This window comes from Euphorbia lathyris, chromosome 3 (assembly GCF_963576675.1).
Source record: "Euphorbia lathyris chromosome 3, ddEupLath1.1, whole genome shotgun sequence".
Classification (NCBI taxonomy): Eukaryota; Viridiplantae; Streptophyta; class Magnoliopsida; order Malpighiales; family Euphorbiaceae; genus Euphorbia; species Euphorbia lathyris.
The window spans coordinates 26300896-26322493 of record NC_088912.1 but is presented as its reverse complement, the minus strand read 5'-3'; the positions used below and the strand labels follow the sequence as shown (position 1 = coordinate 26322493).

Below are 21598 nucleotides of genomic sequence, written 5' to 3'. Positions count from 1 at the left end.
TACCTACGAAGGTGAAGAAAATCACGAAAATAATATATGGTATCTTGACAATGCGGCAAGTAACCATATTTGTGGTGATAAGAAGATGTTCGTGGAGCTCTATGAATCCGTTCGCGGTAATGTTGTATTTGGAGATTCCTCTAAGGTTCCTATTACAGGCAAAGGAACCATTCTTATTCGGCTCAAAAATGGCGCTCACCAGTTTATTGATAATGTTTATTATGTTCCTAACATGAAAAGCAATATTTTGAGTTTGGGATAGTTACTCGAGAAAAATTATGAAGTTCACATGGTGGACCGGAAACTACTCCTGTTGAATGAGAAAAAGGAGCTGATTGCACGAGTACCCATGGCAAGAAACAGAATGTTCACAATTAACATTCAGACGGACGTGGCCAAATGTTTGAAAGCTTGTGTGCAAAGTCCCCCCTGGCTTTGGCATTTACGGTACGGAGATCTCAATTTTGGAGGACTGAAGCTGTTGGGACAGAAGCAGATGGTAAACGGATTGCCTCACATTGACCAGCCTCATCAACTGTGTCAAGGGTCTTGTTGGAAAACAATTCAGAACCAGTTTTCCAAAGGAGTCCATGTCAAGAGCAAAGGCGCCACTTGAGCTAGTTCACACAGACGTGTGTGGACCGATCACTCCACAGTCCTTGGGAAAAAATAAATGTTTTCTACTTTTCATTGATGATTATAGTAGAAAAACTTGGGTGTATTTTTTGAAGGAAAAAACAGAAATTTTTGAGACATTTAAAAAATTCAAAGTCCAAGTGGAGAAAGAAAGTGGTCATTTTATTAAGGCACTCGGATCAGACAGAGGTGATGAATACATGTCCATCTCTTTCAAGCAATTTTGTGAAGATCATGGAATCTGTCATTTCCTTTCAGTCCCTAGATCACCTCAGCAAAATGGCGTAGCAGAAAGAAAGAACAGAACGATGCTCAACATGGTGAGGAGCATGTTAAAAAGCAAAAATTTACCGAAGGAGTTATGGGCCGAAGCAGTGGACTGTGCTATCTACCTGTTGAACAGATCGCCAAATGTTAGTGTTTGGGATCAAACTCCACGAGAAGCATGGAGCGGAATAAAACCCAGTATTTCTCATTTGCCTCTTTTTGGCAGTGTTGCTCATGTCCATGTACCGGATGAAGAACGCAAGAAGCTAGATGATAAAAGCAAGAAATATTTGTTTGTGGGCTATTCAGAACATTCCAAAGGGTACAAAATGTTCGATCCTCAGACTCAGAAAATCATCATCAGTAGAGATGTCACCATTGATGAAGAAGCAGTTTGGGACTGGACCGGTGAAAAAGAAAACAGCTACAGTTTTTATCATTTTATGGATGAAGACAATGATCAGGAAGAACCAGCCACAGTCGCAGCCACAACACCAGCAACCAATTCGACATCAGTAAGCTCATCTAGTTCGAGTTCATCCTCGAGTAATGAAGACAGTTCAGATGAACATGTGCCCGGAAAGCCTAAAAAAATCATACCTATTAAAGATCTCTATGAAATAACAAAAAATCTCGATGATGAATTAACTCTTTATTGTCATTTTGTTAATGATGAACCAACAGATCCAGAAGAAGTAATGAAAGATGAAAAATGGAGAAAATCCATGGAAGAGGAGATTCATTCGATCGAGAAAAATAAAACATGGGAGCTGACATCACTTCCGGTCGGTCAAAAACCCATTGGAGTTAAACAGGTTTTCAAAGCAAAGAAAGATGCAAATGGTGAAATCGTCCGACATAAAGCAAGACTGGTGGCAAAAGGGTTCAGTCAACGACCCGGAATTGATTACAATGAAGTTTTTGCTCCTGTTGCCATAATGGAGAGTATCAGACTGATAATTTCTGTAGCTTCTCAACACAGGTGGAGAATCCATCAAATGGACGTGAAATCCGCATTTCTCAACGGATATCTGGAAGAGGAAATTTATATCCAGCAACCACCTGGGTATGTTGTGAAAGGTCAAGAAAACAAAGTGCTAAAATTGAAAAAGACACTTTATGATCTTAAGCAAGCACCACGAGCCTAGAACAGTCTCATTGACAAATATTTTTAAGAAAATGGTTTTGTCAAATGCCCACATGAATATGCCCTATATGCAAAGGTGAAAAATGGAGATATGTTACTTGTTTGTTTGTATGTGGATGATCTCATTTTTACAGGGAACAATCCTAAGATGTTTGAAGAGTTCAAGAAGACAATGGCTCGTGAGTTCGAGATAACTGACATTGGTCTAATGTCATATTATCTTGGCATTGAAGTGAAGCAGAATGACGGCGGAATTTTTATTTCTCAAGGTGGTTTTGCGACGGAGATCTTAAAGAAGTTCAAGATGGAAAATTGTAATTCTGTCAGCACGCTAGTCAAATGTGGATTCAAGTTGACAAAAGATGAAGATGGAGATAGAGTCAACCCGACATTATTCTGAAGCTTGGCCGGAAGTCTCAGATACTTGACATGTACGAGACCAGATATTCTTTATGCAGTCGGCTTAGTAAGTCGATACATGGAAGCCCCAACGGTGTCACATTGGAACGCAGCAAAAAGAATTCTCCGTTATATTAAAGGTACAACTAATTTGGGTTTACTTTATTCAAAATCTGATGATTTCAAATTAGTTGGATATAGTGATAGTGACTGGGCCGATGACAAGGATGACCGAAAAAGTACAACTGGTTTTGTATTTTTTCTGGGTGATACTGCATTCACATGGAGTTCAAAAAAGCAACTGATCGTGACGTTATCTACCTGCGAAGCTGAATATGTAGCTGCAACATCTTGTGTGTGTCATGCGATTTGGCTCCGGAAATTTCTAAAAGAATTTCAGATGAGTCAAAATGATCCAACAGAGATTTTTATTGATAATAAATCTGCACTGGCATTAGCGAAAAATCCAGTGTTTCATGATCGAAGTAAGCACATTGATACGAGGTATCATTTTATTCGGGAATGCATTGAGCAAAAGGAGGTAAAGCTGAGTACGTGAAAACTCAAGATCAAATTGCAGATATTTTCACGAAGCCGCTAAAACATGACGTGTTCAGTCAACTGAGAGCTCAATTGGGAGTCACGAAAAATTAAGTTTAATGGAGCATGTTAAAATAATAATAATACAAAATAATAAACTTAATTTTTGATATAAAAAATAACAATAAATAAAATAAATAAAACAAAAGCATGTGAAAAGAAAGAATTAAATAGTTGTATTCAAAGTCAAGGTATGGGTGTAATGTATGTGTCAAAGTCTATGTATGGGTTTTTTATGGGTTTTGTATGGGTTTGTACAAGAAATATTGTATTGGATTTTTTATATAAGGAGGTCTCATTTTTGAGATGTTGAGTGTCTGAAAAAATATAGTCAAGTCCTTATTTTTTTTTATACCATGTATTTTGTGCCTTGACTCTTTATTTTGTATTCCATAAACTAATTAGCCCGTCAAAATTATATATTTTGCCCTCGACAATTTTCAGTTTTAGTTCTTCTACTCTAACATACTTTAAAAATAATTTCAGGAATCTTCTACATTATTTTTGTACCTCGTCGGGAATACAATTGATTCGGGAGAATTCAACTTTGACATACGAAGAAACCGAGTATACCAACATAATCCCTGCAACCCTAAGAGTCCAAATCCTCATTTGAATACATATATCTTGCCGGAAAATGACAAAATCGAAGTTGATTATGCTTTCTCCAAAAAACGATGTTCATGAGTCAATATATCGGATCAACCCGAACCATTGACTTTTTTCAAAGAACTGGACGGAATTGAAAATTTGACATTAAAAACATTAATCGAAATTTATCTAGAATTGGACCGATAACCGAATTGGATTGAAATGACAGAAAATTTATCAGTTTTAAATATATATTTCTCATATTAGACTTTATTCCCTATATATATAATTTTGTCAGTGTTAAATATATATTTCTGGCATTAAACTTTTATATATATAATAAATATATTTCAAAGTTGTTCTAAAAAAAGTTTAGTTATAATGATATAACTAGACTTAATAATGCTTTATAATTTTATATATATTCACAAATCAAATATTTTATTTTTAATATATATATACCCTGTGTTAATCATACTTATGTGTAAGCAAGGTTATTCTCGTACAGTTACGCTGTTATTATATTTATTCTTTTCCCATTACCCTAACAGATGCACATTTTGGATCCATTTTGTCTCATTTAATTCCGAGGTACCCATACTCGTTAATAATAAATAAATAAATCAATTAAACAAAACATAAATATATAATAAACATGTCACCTATTTAGCAAAACATTCACAAATTTAAATACAATTGAAAATCTAAAGATTTAAAGTTATAAACCCTAAGCTCATTCCTAATTTCATATCTCGAGTATTTTGTTTTTTTTTTTAAATCACATTCCCTAAACTCTTTTATACATTGGTTCTGAATATCTGTGAAACATGTACACTCATTCTAATTCTGAAATAAGGTCTAAGTTGGTATTGTAATTCTAGTTTTGAAGGAGTCATATCAAAACGTAAGAACTTAACTATCAAAATTAAAAACATAAGTTCTAATTTTGAAAGAAGCAATAAGAACTTAACTATCAAATCATAAGTTCAATGTTCTAATTAAGAAACAATTTGGCCATTTAAGTTGACTAGTAGGAATAATTAATGGAGTTTGGGTATCAAATTGGTCCTTGAACTGGACACTTGAGATCAAATTAGTCGGAAAAGGACACGTGTCAGTATATGATTGGCAGTTATTAGACACGTGTCATTTGGACTAATTTGATATCAAGTGTCGAGTTAAAGGGTTAGATTGATGCTTAAAGTTGAATTAGGAGAAAATTGATCCTATTAGCCAAATTCAGGGACCCTTAAATCAATTCCGAGAGGACTAATTAATTCATCTCTAGCTCATTGTATATAGGCTTAATTAATTAATTCGGATCCCTATTATATATAGGCTTAGTTAATTAATATAGAATTTCTTTGGTTAATCTACCAAAAAGATAAGATGAATGATATATAATATTGGAAGCTAGGATGATAAAGAATTGGAAAGTGATTAACAAGATGAAAAAGAAATAAAAACGTGGGTGGGTATGAGACGAGAAATAAAAGTATAAAAAAATAAGTAAACGTTAAACAAGAAGAAGAAAGGGTTAATGTTGATATATAATGAATATTATCCTTAATTTTTCAGAGTAACTAGACTATAAAGTATATATTTACAGTACAGATGTTATAAAAACATGTAAATCACATTTCTGAATTTGATTAGGCTGTTGAACATCCAGATTAATTTGGATAAACATAAACTGATATAATTTTTCTAATAATGGATCCTTATCTGGTGTTGATTAAAATACTAATTTTGATACCTATATATATGTGCAAATAAGAAGGAAGATCAGAGAAAAACAAATTAAAAGCATATATCATATCATAATGGAGTGCATAGCATCAAAATGGAAGGCACTTAGCGGCATTGAAAACAATTGGAATGGTCTTTTAGACCCTATCGACGATAATCTCCGGCGGTATCTTGTTCAGTACGGTGAAAGAATTAGTGCGGTGAATGATTGTTTCAATGGCGTGGAACAATCTGATGGGTATGGACTATGCTTATTTCCTACGGAGGAACTGTTCATTCGGGCAGGACTAGAACTTGGGAATCCATTCAAATACGAAGTGAGTGACTGCTTTTATGCAAGATCAGAAGTCGAAATTGGAGATTGGGCAAAAAGACAATCTGCATTTATGGGGTATGTTGCTGTTGCAACCGATGAAGGAAAGCTTGTTTTAGGCAGGAGAGACATCCTGATATGTTGGAGGGGAACAAGGTTGCCAATTGAATGGTTAAAAAATATTAACTTTTGTCAGACTTCAGCTCCAGAGGTTTTTCCTGGTAATAATGCAAAGGTACATCAGGGTTTTCTCAATGTCTACACTGACAAAAGTGCAAATTCAGTTTACAGTAAAACCAGTGCTAGAGAACAGGTATATATTATTTGTATTTCACTTTCACTTTCACTTTCACATAAATAAATAAGACTGACTATAATATAGTATATATTGGATACAGGTTCTAGCTGTGGTTCGGAGACTTGTGGACAAATACTCAGCATTAAATGAAGATGTGAGCATAACTGTAGTAGGTCATAGTTTGGGTGGAGCACTTGCAACTCTGAATGCAATGGACATAGTTTTCAATGGATATAACAAGCCATCTGGTTCTACTTCGGTCGTATATCCAGTCACTGCTTTTGTTTATGGTTGCCCCCGCGTTGGAGACAAAACATTTCTGGAATTGTTTAATTCCCTGCCTAATCTTCATCTGTTGCGCATTCGAAATAATAAGGATATTGTTCCTGATCTTCCTCCAGATTTAATCATCACTAGATATTCAGAGGTTGGTGTACAGCTTTACATTAACACCCAAAATTCAGCAGACATAAAGACACACACCAACGTGCAGTCGCATGATCTCAACCTTCATTTCTATGGAATTGCTGCTTACCAAGGAGAAGGAAATGACTTCAAGTTGGGATTTGATTTCGATGTTGCACTAGTCAACAAATATGATGATCTCTTGAATGCTCTTTACAAGGTGCCTCCCACTTGGTGGACCTCTGTTATCAATAAAGGTTTGGTTCAGATGGAGAATGGATTTTGGAAGCTCAATGACTACATTCCTCCTCCTCCTCCTGATCTAATTCTTTCTTAATTATAAACCTATAAGCTCCAAATTTAACCCAAAAACTACACATATACCCCTAATCTATCAAATAAATATAAGTGTATGCTAGTTAAATTTGGACTCTAAATCATCAATTTCTCAAGTGTTTTTTCTTTATTTTCCTAACCCTTTTTCCTTTTAAGGTTTAGGATTGTGACTGTGTGTGTCTGTTTCTTATCTTGTAATTTATCATTGTACTATCTCCTTTAAGAATAACTCAAGTTTCTTTCTCCTATCAAAATTATTGAAAAAGTTGTTTTATGCTTACTAGAACTTATTCAACACGCTAGATTCATTACCATACTTTCTAATTAAATTTGTATTTCACTCAATTTCATTATCATTATGGTACTATTTCGCTCTGCTTTCTACTTAGCATTTCTAAACACTATATTGTGTTCTATTAAAGGTCTTTTTAATTTGTGTAAAACATGCGGTTTTTGTTTTACAAACTATGCCAATTATTGTATCAATTTATCCGCATGAATTACATATCACTTATTAGTCAGTATTCAGTTATAATCAAATAATAAAAAACATCAAAACACAGAAAATAAAAGTAGAAGATATACCCAAAACACAAGTTCCTGAAGAAAACCAAATGAGTTACAAGTACTCGTGGGTATTTCTAGGCCTTCAAATTCAAGCTCTAACCCTCCAAGGTTCGACATTGTGTTAATTTACAACAAAATATACATAATGTGACATTTAATTTTTCAACTTTTTAGGTTTGGGTCCATTTAGGTGTTGTTGTTTTTATGAGATAGAAAGTTAATGTTTAGCAAGAGAAAACTCCAAAAATAACGATTTTGAAAAATAATAAATGTGGTTCCATAGTAAATATGATACTAAACAATTTTAACATGGCTTGTTTTGTTAGGAAAAAGCTACAGGTATCCATCTGCAAAAACGTGAAACCACGTTGATTTTTTTTTATTTTTGAATTAACCCTTAAATAAATCATACACAAGCATATATATACATATAGGCAAGTAACTAGGACTAATATAAATAAGAAAATGCTACGCATGCTAAGAATTCTAATTACACATATAAAGTAATCCTATCTAGACAATAAATCTTATTTATCATTACTTCCTTCACAATTCCCCTCGAGCCACAGAAGCCACGATGAACTGCCAACTTGTCTCGATTTAACATAAAATGACCACTGGCCTGAAGAAAGAGAAAACTATGTATGGCCAACGAAATTCACTAAATTGAGACTGATTATAATATAATATATATTAGATGCAGGTTCTAGCTGTGGTTCGGAGACTTGTGGACAGATACACAACATTAAATAAAGATGCATGCTTAACTGTAGTCTGGGTCGAGCACTTGCAACTCTAAATTCCATAAAGTTTTCCATGAAAAATGAAAAAAATTAAGAAGCTAAAATAAGGAATACCTGAAAATGGGGGTAAACCTGAAAAACAAACAAAAAAAAAGTTAAGAAAAAAAAAACATAAATAAAAATTGAAACTCTGTTAAAAATTGAAACTCTGCCAAAATGAGCATAAACTTTTATGACTATTGTTGTGCCCAAATGGATTTAGGAGTTTATCTTTTTTTAGATAGATAGAAACTAGGCTTAATAGGCACCCAAACCCCTAAACTTGTAACTTTTTTTCACCTGACCCATCAACTTAGGGGACAACCTCTCAACCCCTCAATTCTCTAAAAACATCACATACAGCCTCTTACACTCCTATGTTCGGTCAAAATATTGACCCGTGTGGAAAACGCGCTTGACTGCTGACCACACAAATGCCACGTGTTACGAGTTGATTGGAGTTGGGATTTTGGCATAAGAATTCTGATCGAAATCCATGTCTGGTAGTTGCTTCCCGAGCACAAATGGGCTTGCTCGCCGAGCAGGGGTGTCAATGAAAAAATTTAATAAAAAAATGACACATGGCATTGGTGTGGTCAATAGTGAAGCACATTTTCTACACGGGTCAATATTTTGACCGAACATATGGGTGTAAGAGGTTGTATATGATGTTTTTGGAGAGTTGATGGGGTTGACAGGTTGTCCCCTAAGTTGATGGGGTCAGGTGAAAAAAAAGTTATAAGTTTAGGGGGTTGGGTTCCAATTAAGCCTAGAAACTATCATTAATGAACCTGGAGATGTACATTAGAAATAAAAGATGCAAGTGAATCTACCTAGTAATCAGAATCAGTATGAGACTATTGCCAACTCCGCTCGCTGCCCTTATAAAGGAGGAAGATGAAAGATTGGGACAGGTAAATAGGAGTTGGGATAGAAGTAGTAACAACACTTTTGTCTTTTTGGTAAAAGAAAAAGTTACACTTTGCCCTTAAAAAATAAACGCATATTGTTTTCTATAAAATTAGGTCTTTAAGATTAAGTGTCGAGTGGCCAAAGACTTTTCACGTACTTAGTGATTAATAGTATTGTTAATGAAAAAATTTAGTCCTCAATTAGAGACTAATTTATGTTTGGTTCCCAAGGTTGTAGAAAACGTTACGTGCTAGTCAGACGGACATGGCCCTCAAGAATTAATCGGGAATTGGTCGAAGATTAACCGGGGATTAATCGAATCTGTATTTTTTATTTGTTAATCAAAAAATTATTATATAAATTCAATTAATATGTATTATAATATCTAAAAACAATAGTATAAAATTATTTAATATAGAAAAACATCTATATTTCGAACATATATCTCTAAAACTATGCAAACATCAACATTTCAACAACAATATCATTGAAAGAACTCAAAAGTAAATTATAATAAAGAAAAAAATAAATTCAACACAAAAAATGATTTTCTTCATCGTCACTTAGGCGGCGTCTAGGTCATGTAGGCGACGTCGACAGATCCCAAGCGGCTAAAAATCGGCAAGGAGCCAAAAAAAATGCCTAGAGGGACTAATCAGACAAAATCGGGACAGATTCTCGATTTCAAGCGGGACCTAGGCGGTCGAGATGGGCTTCGTTTTGAATAGTGTCGGTTCCTTAAATTGGCGTGTAACTCTTATTTTTCTAGTAGTTTGTTACTCGTAGCTAATATCTTTGTTGCGCCTCGAACGAGTCCTTTGGTCATCCCTTTCAGCACTGGAATTTCACAATTGAGATCTAGAAAGCCATCTCTAGACTCTTTGGCAAGCATTTAAATATGTCTAATTCCATTCTTGATATGTTGATTAGTGCTACACATCATACTTCCAGTTCCCAATAAAGCGTTTTGTCGTCGGCTGCCATTGTTAGCACAATTTTGACTTTTGTGACATTTTCAAAATGAAGCTTTCTTCCACAATCATACTCTGAGAATTTTATGTTCGCTTCGATCCCTTTAGTGTATGATTACGAAGTCAGATTTCATTATTTGAAGACCATTAAACAATCTAGCTTGAACAACATATTATTTCACAGTTTTTTCTGTTGGGTCATCCTCCCAAGGCGCCTTGCATCGTTGAGGCTCATTAGTCTGCCTCTCTTTCCGGATGACGTTAAATACATTGGGTTTTGCATTGTGAGGGCCCTTGTTCAGCTGCTCCGACACCAATTTTTCATAATGTTATAAGGGTTTTTTCTCATTGCGCGTTTGTCTTTTCTATTCCATAATCGTTTTCTTTCTAAACAGGGCTTAAGGGTGTTACCTTTGCTATTAAGAAAGCTTGGAGTAATGGTTGGCATCGTCTACGACTCGAAGTTGATTATGCTAGGTTGTGTCTTTTTAGGACGAAGTCCACTTCAGTTCCTTGAGATATTAATCAGGAATGGGTACACCGCTTGATCCTTTGCACGAAGAGGCAGTTTGTGGAATTCACATTTTGTGTTGCTGTTACACTCGCTAATAATGGTTTGTCGGTCTCTAACTCAGTTTGGTGATGCTCAGCCCCGGTCTTCTTCTGGTCGTGCCCTTCATCAAGGATTTATACGGCTTGGTTTAGTATATGTTTATCTGATTCCTTTTGGTAGTTGTTTCTTTTTGCCATAATATCCGTGTTTATTTTGTTGAAGTTTTCATTTCACAAAACCTTCAGTGGGGAAATTAAGATGTTTTGTGGGGAAAATTTTCCCGACAAAAGCTTGTTTCTTGTAGTGTTTTACCCGAAAAAGTATATAGAAAATTTTAATAACCCTTCGTCATAAATAGTATATATCGTACTCTTACATTTGATACTAGGATCAACAACCTGAATTTTGCTCCAACAATTATGATAATTTACTTTCCACTAAACAAACCACTCCATTTTAAAACATATAATTATATACACTCCTTTCAAAATAATGAATAAATTATAATTTCAATATTTCAAATTTATCAACACAATTAATTTACTCAAAGCTCAAATAACAAAGTTTAACTTAATTTAATTCAATATGTAACTAACGTCATTGTTATTCAACATAAACAAGTATGATCAGTATAAATTAAACACCAAAGACTACATTACAATTGTATTTAAGTGAATTAAAAAAAAGAATTAGCGTACATCATTAAGTTTTAGAAATTAATCCATTTAGAATATCGCCAAAAATCAAGAATTAAAAAGTTATTCTAAAAATTCTTTAGAATACTTTGTTAAAATAATAATAATAAAAAATAATAAACTTAATTTTTGATATAAAAAATAAAAATAAATAAAACAAAAGCATGTGAAAAGAAAGAATTAAATAGTTGTATTCAAAGTCAAGATATGGGTGTGATGTATGTGTCAAAGTCTATGTATGGGTTTTGTATGGGTTTTGTATGGGTTTGTCCAAGAAATAATGTATTGGATTTTTTCAATGTTATCAGAACCGGACCGGACATCAAACCGGATTTATAAAAGGGTCACGGGTCACTTGGTCGGATCGGATGGCTCGGATTGGTCGGACCGGATGATGTAATAAATAAATAAATAATATTTATATATATAATTAATTTAAAATTATTTTTTTAAAATTATATATATCCAAAATAATAAAAATTTGATTTGTTATTGTTTTTGGTCAATTTAAAACTTAAGTATGTAATGAAATATTTTTTAAATATAAAATGGGTCTAATTATTTTTTCTCATTTTTTTTATTAAAATGCCATCTGATTAAGGTTGTTGTATTTCGTTTATTTTTAAAAAAATTGAATGAATAACCTTTGAATTTTTTGATGTATTATAAAATAAAGAATAAAGTTAGTATTTTAATAAGAGAGAAATAGTAGTTTATCGAAAAATGAAAAAGAGAGAAAAGAAGAGTAGGAGAGAGAATTGGTCATTTTGAATTATGATTTAGTTGTCCTCTGGCTTCCATTTTTTCTTTCACTTCACACATCTCTAAACCAGCTTTTCTTTTTTTCTCTCCTCTAGCTTCCATTTTTCGTTTTTTGCAGATGAAAAAATCACAAGCAGCAGATCTCCATTTCTTCATTTTCTTGCAGATCTCTTTTGGCTGATCATCATCTATGTCATGTGGAATTCCACCCCACAATTTCTGTGTCTCTCGGTTTCTGTCTACCAGATCTCTATTTTTTACTTTTTTTTTATTTAAAGTTTTTTCGGTAAATCTTCAAAAAACCGGGGTTGCATCGATTTCCGGTCCGACCTCCGGTTTCCGGTTCAACCCCGGGTCTGTCCGGTTTGTTGAAGATTCAACAAACCGGAGTACTCTGGACCGGACTCCTGGCCAGTTTCCGGTTCGATCGGTTCGACCGGCCGGTCCGGTCCGGTTTTTATAACAGTAGATTTTTTTATATAAGGAGGTCTCATTTTTTAGATGTTGATTGTCCGAAAAAATATAGTCCAAGTCCTTAGTTTTTTTTATACCATGTATTTTGTGCCTTGACTCTTTATTTTGTATTCCATAAACTAATTAGTCCGTCAAAATTATATATTTAGCCCTCGACATTTTTCAGTTTTAGTTCTTCTACTCTAACAAAGTGGTATCAGAGCCACGTTACGGGAGTTAGTCTTCCGCAAAACAGACCCTATAAAAATGTCAAACGGTCTCAAACTTCCTTATCAATACCCTCAGCTCACCAAAACTAATTATTCAAGTTGGTGTATTTGAATGAAGGCGTTACTCGGATGTCAAGATGTCTGGGACATTGTTGAAAAAGGCTACGTAGTCCCGTCCAACGAGGCAGCATTGTCACAGGCAGAAAAAGATACTTTGCAAAAAAATCGCAAAAGCGATCAAAAGCCGCTTACTCTCATCCATCAAGGTTTGGATGAATTAATGTTCGAGAAAGTAGCTGAAGCTACAACCGCCAAACAAGCGTGGGAAATCCTACGAGTTTCTCTTCAAGGGGAGGAGAAAGTTAAAAAAGTTCGTTTGCAGATGCTGAGAGGAGAATTTGAGATGATGAGGATGAAAGAGATGGAGGTCATTAGTGATTACTCATCCCGAGTAAAATCTATCATAAATCAGATGCGGCAGTATGGAGAAAAAATTGAAGAGTCCAGAATTGTTGAAAAAATTATGCGATCACTACTACCAAAATTTGATTACATAGTGGTGGCTATGGAGGAGTCCAGAGACATCAGCGAAATGTCCGTTGATGAAGTTGTAGGGTCACTACAAGCACGAGAGGAGCGGTTTGAGAAACGAAGAAAAGATTCCGCAGGACAAGTCTTAGCAACAAATGCTGTGTTTAAAAATGGCGAAAGTAGTCATTCCGGCAGAGGACACGGAAGAGGTCGAGGAGGAAATGGTAGAGGACGAGGACGTGGCAGAAGTCAAGGCAGAAATGAAAACGGCAATAACAACAATGACAGAAGCACTCAATTCACCAGAGGCAGAGGAAGAGGCCGATGACGCGGTTAAGGAAGAGGAAACTGGAGGCCGAATGAAGGACGCGACAAGTCCAACATTCAATGTTACAATTGCTCTAAGTATGGTCACTATGCGGTGGAATGTTGGAGTCCGCCTAAGGAGGTAGAGGAGACTGCCAATAATATTCAAGATGAGGAAGTAACTGGCATAGTGTTACTTACCTACGAAGGTGAAGAAAATCACGAAAATAATATATGGTATCTTGACAATGCGGCAAGTAACCATATTTGTGGTGATAAGAAGATGTTCGTGGAGCTCTATGAATCCGTTCGCGGTAATGTTGTATTTGGAGATTCCTCTAAGGTTCCTATTACAGGCAAAGGAACCATTCTTATTCGGCTCAAAAATGGCGCTCACCAGTTTATTGATAATGTTTATTATGTTCCTAACATGAAAAGCAATATTTTGAGTTTGGGATAGTTACTCGAGAAAAATTATGAAGTTCACATGGTGGACCGGAAACTACTCCTGTTGAATGAGAAAAAGGAGCTGATTGCACGAGTACCCATGGCAAGAAACAGAATGTTCACAATTAACATTCAGACGGACGTGGCCAAATGTTTGAAAGCTTGTGTGCAAAGTCCCCCCTGGCTTTGGCATTTACGGTACGGAGATCTCAATTTTGGAGGACTGAAGCTGTTGGGACAGAAGCAGATGGTAAACGGATTGCCTCACATTGACCAGCCTCATCAACTGTGTCAAGGGTCTTGTTGGAAAACAATTCAGAACCAGTTTTCCAAAGGAGTCCATGTCAAGAGCAAAGGCGCCACTTGAGCTAGTTCACACAGACGTGTGTGGACCGATCACTCCACAGTCCTTGGGAAAAAATAAATGTTTTCTACTTTTCATTGATGATTATAGTAGAAAAACTTGGGTGTATTTTTTGAAGGAAAAAACAGAAATTTTTGAGACATTTAAAAAATTCAAAGTCCAAGTGGAGAAAGAAAGTGGTCATTTTATTAAGGCACTCGGATCAGACAGAGGTGATGAATACATGTCCATCTCTTTCAAGCAATTTTGTGAAGATCATGGAATCTGTCATTTCCTTTCAGTCCCTAGATCACCTCAGCAAAATGGCGTAGCAGAAAGAAAGAACAGAACGATGCTCAACATGGTGAGGAGCATGTTAAAAAGCAAAAATTTACCGAAGGAGTTATGGGCCGAAGCAGTGGACTGTGCTATCTACCTGTTGAACAGATCGCCAATTGTCAGTGTTTGGGATCAAACTCCACGAGAAGCATGGAGCGGAATAAAACCCAGTATTTCTCATTTGCCTCTTTTTGGCAGTGTTGCTCATGTCCATGTACCGGATGAAGAATGCAAGAAGCTAGATGATAAAAGCAAGAAATATTTGTTTGTGGGCTATTCAGAACATTCCAAAGGGTACAAAATGTTCGATCCTCAGACTCAGAAAATCATCATCAGTAGAGATGTCACCATTGATGAAGAAGCAGTTTGGGACTGGACCGGTGAAAAAGAAAACAGCTACAGTTTTTATCATTTTATGGATGAAGACAATGATCAGGAAGAACCAGCCACAGTCGCAGCCACAACACCAGCAACCAATTCGACATCAGTAAGCTCATCTAGTTCGAGTTGATCCTCGAGTAATGAAGACAGTTCAGATGAACATGTGCCCGGAAAGCCTAAAAAAATCATACCTATTAAAGATCTCTATGAAATAACAAAAAATCTCGATGATGAATTAACTCTTTATTGTCATTTTGTTAATGATGAACCAACAGATCCAGAAGAAGTAATGAAAGATGAAAAATGGAGAAAATCCATGGAAGAGGAGATTCATTCGATCGAGAAAAATAAAACATGGGAGCTGACATCACTTCCGGTCGGTCAAAAACCCATTGGAGTTAAACAGGTTTTCAAAGCAAAGAAAGATGCAAATGGTGAAATCGTCCGACATAAAGCAAGACTGGTGGCAAAAGGGTTCAGTCAACGACCCGGAATTGATTACAATGAAGTTTTTGCTCCTGTTGCCATAATGGAGAGTATCAGACTGATAATTTCTGTAGCTTCTCAACACAGGTGGAGAATCCATCAAATGGACGTGAAATCCGCATTTCTCAATGGATATCTGGAAGAGGAAATTTATATCCAGCAACCACCTGGGTATGTTGTGAAAGGTCAAGAAAACAAAGTGCTAAAATTGAAAAAGACACTTTATGATCTTAAGCAAGCACCACGAGCCTAGAACAGTCTCATTGACAAATATTTTTAAGAAAATGGTTTTGTCAAATGCCCACATGAATATGCCCTATATGCAAAGGTGAAAAATGGAGATATGTTACTTGTTTGTTTGTATGTGGATGATCTCATTTTTACAGGGAACAATCCTAAGATGTTTGAAGAGTTCAAGAAGACAATGGCTCGTGAGTTCGAGATAACTGACATTGGTCTAATGTCATATTATCTTGGCATTGAAGTGAAGCAGAATGACGGCGGAATTTTTATTTCTCAAGGTGGTTTTGCGAAGGAGATCTTAAAGAAGTTCAAGATGGAAAATTGTAATTCTGTCAGCACGCTAGTCAAATGTGGATTCAAGTTGACAAAAGATGAAGATGGAGATAGAGTCAACCCGACATTATTCTGAAGCTTGGCCGGAAGTCTCAGATACTTGACATGTACGAGACCAGATATTCTTTATGCAGTCGGCTTAGTAAGTCGATACATGGAAGCCCCAACGGTGTCACATTGGAACGCAGCAAAAAGAATTCTCCGTTATATTAAAGGTACAACTAATTTGGGTTTACTTTATTCAAAATCTGATGATTTCAAATTAGTTGGATATAGTGATAGTGACTGGGCCGATGACAAGGATGACCGAAAAAGTACAACTGGTTTTGTATTTTTTCTGGGTGATACTGCATTCACATGGAGTTCAAAAAAGCAACTGATCGTGACGTTATCTACCTGCGAAGCTGAATATGTAGCTGCAACATCTTGTGTGTGTCATGCGATTTGGCTCCGGAAATTTCTAAAAGAATTTCAGATGAGTCAAAATGATCCAACAGAGATTTTTATTGATAATAAATCTGCACTGGCATTAGCGAAAAATCCAGTGTTTCATGATCGAAGTAAGCACATTGATACGAGGTATCATTTTATTCGGGAATGCATTGAGCAAAAGGAGGTAAAGCTGAGTACGTGAAAACTCAAGATCAAATTGCAGATATTTTCACGAAGCCGCTAAAACATGACGTGTTCAGTCAACTGAGAGCTCAATTGGGAGTCACGAAAAATTAAGTTTAATGGAGCATGTTAAAATAATAATAATACAAAATAATAAACTTAATTTTTGATATAAAAAATAACAATAAATAAAATAAATAAAACAAAAGCATGTGAAAAGAAAGAATTAAATAGTTGTATTCAAAGTCAAGGTATGGGTGTAATGTATGTGTCAAAGTCTATGTATGGGTTTTTTATGGGTTTTGTATGGGTTTGTACAAGAAATATTGTATTGGATTTTTTATATAAGGAGGTCTCATTTTTGAGATGTTGAGTGTCTGAAAAAATATAGTCAAGTCCTTATTTTTTTTTATACCATGTATTTTGTGCCTTGACTCTTTATTTTGTATTCCATAAACTAATTAGCCCGTCAAAATTATATATTTTGCCCTCGACAATTTTCAGTTTTAGTTCTTCTACTCTAACATACTTTAAAAATAATTTCAGGAATCTTCTACATTATTTTTGTACCTCGTCGGGAATACAATTGATTCGGGAGAATTCAACTTTGACATACGAAGAAACCAAGTATACCAACATAATCCCTGCAACCCTAAGAGTCCAAATCCTCATTTGAATACATATATCTTGCCGGAAAATGACAAAATCGAAGTTGATTATGCTTTCTCCAAAAAACGATGTTCATGAGTCAATATATCGGATCAACCCGAACCATTGACTTTTTTCAAAGAACTGGACGGAATTGAAAATTTGACATTAAAAACATTAATCGAAATTTATCTAGAATTGGACCGATAACCGAATTGGATTGAAATGACAGAAAATTTATCAGTTTTAAATATATATTTCTCACATTAGACTTTATTCCCTATATATATAATTTTGTCAGTGTTAAATATATATTTCTGGCATTAAACTTTTATATATATAATAAATATATTTCAAAGTTGTTCTAAAAAAAGTTTAGTTATAATGATATAACTAGACTTAATAATGCTTTATAATTTTATATATATTCACAAATCAAATATTTTATTTTTAATATATATATACCCTGTGTTAATCATACTTATGTGTAAGCAAGGTTATTCTCGTACAGTTACGCTGTTATTATATTTATTCTTTTCCCATTACCCTAACAGATGCACATTTTGGATCCATTTTGTCTCATTTAATTCCGAGGTACCCATACTCGTTAATAATAAATAAATAAATCAATTAAACAAAACATAAATATATAATAAACATGTCACCTATTTAGCAAAACATTCACAAATTTAAATACAATTGAAAATCTAAAGATTTAAAGTTATAAACCCTAAGCTCATTCCTAATTTCATATCTGGAGTATTTTGTTTTTTTTTTAAAATCACATTCCCTAAACTCTTTTATACATTGGTTCTGAATATCTGTGAAACATGTACACTCATTCTAATTCTGAAATAAGGTCTAAGTTGGTATTGTAATTCTAGTTTTGAAGGAGTCATATCAAAACGTAAGAACTTAACTATCAAAATTAAAAACATAAGTTCTAATTTTGAAAGAAGCAATAAGAACTTAACCATCAAATCATAAGTTCAATGTTCTAATTAAGAAACAATTTGGCCATTTAAGTTGACTAGTAGGAATAATTAATGGAGTTTGGGTATCAAATTGGTCCTTGAACTGGACACTTGAGATCAAATTAGTCGGAAAAGGACACGTGTCAGTATATGATTGGCAGTTATTAGACACGTGTCATTTGGACTAATTTGATATCAAGTGTCGAGTTAAAGGGTTAGATTGATGCTTAAAGTTGAATTAGGAGAAAATTGATCCTATTAGCCAAATTCAGGGACCCTTAAATCAATTCCGAGAGGACTAATTAATTCATCTCTAGCTCATTGTATATAGGCTTAATTAATTAATTCGGATCCCTATTATATATAGGCTTAGTTAATTAATATAGAATTTCTTTGGTTAATCTACCAAAAAGATAAGATGAATGATATATAATATTGGAAGCTAGGATGATAAAGAATTGGAAAGTGATTAACAAGATGAAAAAGAAATAAAAACGTGGGTGGGTATGAGACGAGAAATAAAAGTATAAAAAAATAAGTAAACGTTAAACAAGAAGAAGAAAGGGTTAATGTTGATATATAATGAATATTATCCTTAATTTTTCAGAGTAACTAGACTATAAAGTATATATTTACAGTACAGATGTTATAAAAACATGTAAATCACATTTCTGAATTTGATTAGGCTGTTGAACATCCAGATTAATTTGGATAAACATAAACTGATATAATTTTTCTAATAATGGATCCTTATCTGGTGTTGATTAAAATACTAATTTTGATACCTATATATATGTGCAAATAAGAAGGAAGATCAGAGAAAAACAAATTAAAAGCATATATCATATCATAATGGAGTGCATAGCATCAAAATGGAAGGCACTTAGCGGCATTGAAAACAATTGGAATGGTCTTTTAGACCCTATCGACGATAATCTCCGGCGGTATCTTGTTCAGTACGGTGAAAGAATTAGTGCGGTGAATGATTGTTTCAATGGCGTGGAACAATCTGATGGGTATGGACTATGCTTATTTCCTACGGAGGAACTGTTCATTCGGGCAGGACTAGAACTTGGGAATCCATTCAAATACGAAGTGAGTGACTGCTTTTATGCAAGATCAGAAGTCGAAATTGGAGATTGGGCAAAAAGACAATCTGCATTTATGGGGTATGTTGCTGTTGCAACCGATGAAGGAAAGCTTGTTTTAGGCAGGAGAGACATCCTGATATGTTGGAGGGGAACAAGGTTGCCAATTGAATGGTTAAAAAATATTAACTTTTGTCAGACTTCAGCTCCAGAGGTTTTTCCTGGTAATAATGCAAAGGTACATCAGGGTTTTCTCAATGTCTACACTGACAAAAGTGCAAATTCAGTTTACAGTAAAACCAGTGCTAGAGAACAGATATATATTATTTGTATTTCACTTTCACTTTCACTTTCACATAAATAAATAAGACTGACTATAATATAGTATATATTGGATACAGGTTCTAGCTGTGGTTCGGAGACTTGTGGACAAATACTCAGCATTAAATGAAGATGTGAGCATAACTGTAGTAGGTCATAGTTTGGGTGGAGCACTTGCAACTCTGAATGCAATGGACATAGTTTTCAATGGATATAACAAGCCATCTAGTTCTACTTCGGTCGTATATCCAGTCACTGCTTTTGTTTATGGTTGCCCCCGCGTTGGAGACAAAACATTTCTGGAATTGTTTAATTCCCTGCCTAATCTTCATCTGTTGCGCATTCGAAATAATAAGGATATTGTTCCTGATCTTCCTCCAGATTTAATCATCACTAGATATTCAGAGGTTGGTGTACAGCTTTACATTAACACCCAAAATTCAGCAGACATAAAGACACACACCAACGTGCAGTCGCATGATCTCAACCTTCATTTCTATGGAATTGCTGCTTACCAAGGAGAAGGAAATGACTTCAAGTTGGGATTTGATTTCGATGTTGCACTAGTCAACAAATATGATGATCTCTTGAATGCTCTTTACAAGGTGCCTCCCACTTGGTGGACCTCTGTTATCAATAAAGGTTTGGTTCAGATGGAGAATGGATTTTGGAAGCTCAATGACTACATTCCTCCTCCTCCTCCTGATCTAATTCTTTCTTAATTATAAACCTATAAGCTCCAAATTTAACCCAAAAACTACACATATACCCCTAATCTATCAAATAAATATAAGTGTATGCTAGTTAAATTTGGACTCTAAATCATCAATTTCTTAAGTGTTTTTTCTTTATTTTCCTAACCCTTTTTCCTTTTAAGGTTTAGGATTGTGACTGTGTGTGTCTGTTTCTTATCTTGTAATTTATCATTGTACTATCTCCTTTAAGAATAACTCAAGTTTCTTTCTCCTATCAAAATTATTGAAAAAGTTGTTTTATGCTTACTAGAACTTATTCAACACGCTAGATTCATTACCATACTTTCTAATTAAATTTGTATTTCACTCAATTTCATTATCATTATGGTACTATTTCGCTCTGCTTTCTACTTAGCATTTCTAAACACTATACTGTGTTCTATTAAAGGTCTTTTTAATTTGTGTAAAACATGCGGTTTTTGTTTTACAAACTATGCCAATTATTGTATCAATTTATCCGCATGAATTACATATCACTTATTAGTCAGTATTCAGTTATAATCAAATAATAAAAAACATCAAAACACAGAAAATAAAAGTAGAAGATATACCCAAAACACAAGTTCCTGAAGAAAACCAAATGAGTTACAAGTACTCGTGGGTATTTCTAGGCCTTCAAATTCAAGCTCTAACCCTCCAAGGTTCGACATTGTGTTAATTTACAACAAAATATACATAATGTGACATTTAATTTTTCAACTTTTTAGGTTTGGGTCCATTTAGGTGTTGTTGTTTTTATGAGATAGAAAGTTAATGTTTAGCAAGAGAAAACTCCAAAAATAACGATTTTGAAAAATAATAAATGTGGTTCCATAGTAAATATGATACTAAACAATTTTAATTCTTGAAAAGTTTCATTTCGAGTTCGTTATCAGCCAAATTTGGTAAAGTCAACCCAAAATAAAAAAAAATGGCCAACCACATGGCTTGTTTTGTTAGGAAAAAGCTACAGGTATCCATCTGCAAAAACGTGAAACCACGTTGATTTTTTTTTTTTAAAATTAACCCTTAAATAAATCATACACAAGCATATATATACATATAGGCAATTAACTAGGACTAATATAAATAAGAAAATGCTACGCATGCTAGGAATTCTAATTACACATATAAAGTAATCCT

General features: G+C 34.5%; 2 protein-coding genes across 2 annotated transcripts; both read left to right on the top strand.

Annotated features, from left to right (window-relative positions):
• Window positions 1–5446: 5446 nt before the first annotated feature.
• On the top strand, window positions 5447–7052 carry LOC136224530 (phospholipase A1-II 1-like). The gene is made up of 2 exons (XM_066012891.1): window positions 5447–6015; window positions 6101–7052. The coding sequence occupies exons 1-2, from the start codon at window positions 5464–5466 to the stop codon at window positions 6740–6742; spliced, it is 1194 nt and encodes a 397-aa protein (XP_065868963.1). The 5' UTR covers window positions 5447–5463; the 3' UTR covers window positions 6743–7052.
• A 12095-nt stretch (window positions 7053–19147) lies between these two features.
• On the top strand, window positions 19148–20547 carry LOC136224786 (phospholipase A1-II 1-like). The gene is made up of 2 exons (XM_066013204.1): window positions 19148–19729; window positions 19809–20547. The coding sequence occupies exons 1-2, from the start codon at window positions 19165–19167 to the stop codon at window positions 20441–20443; spliced, it is 1200 nt and encodes a 399-aa protein (XP_065869276.1). The 5' UTR covers window positions 19148–19164; the 3' UTR covers window positions 20444–20547.
• Window positions 20548–21598: the final 1051 nt, after the last annotated feature.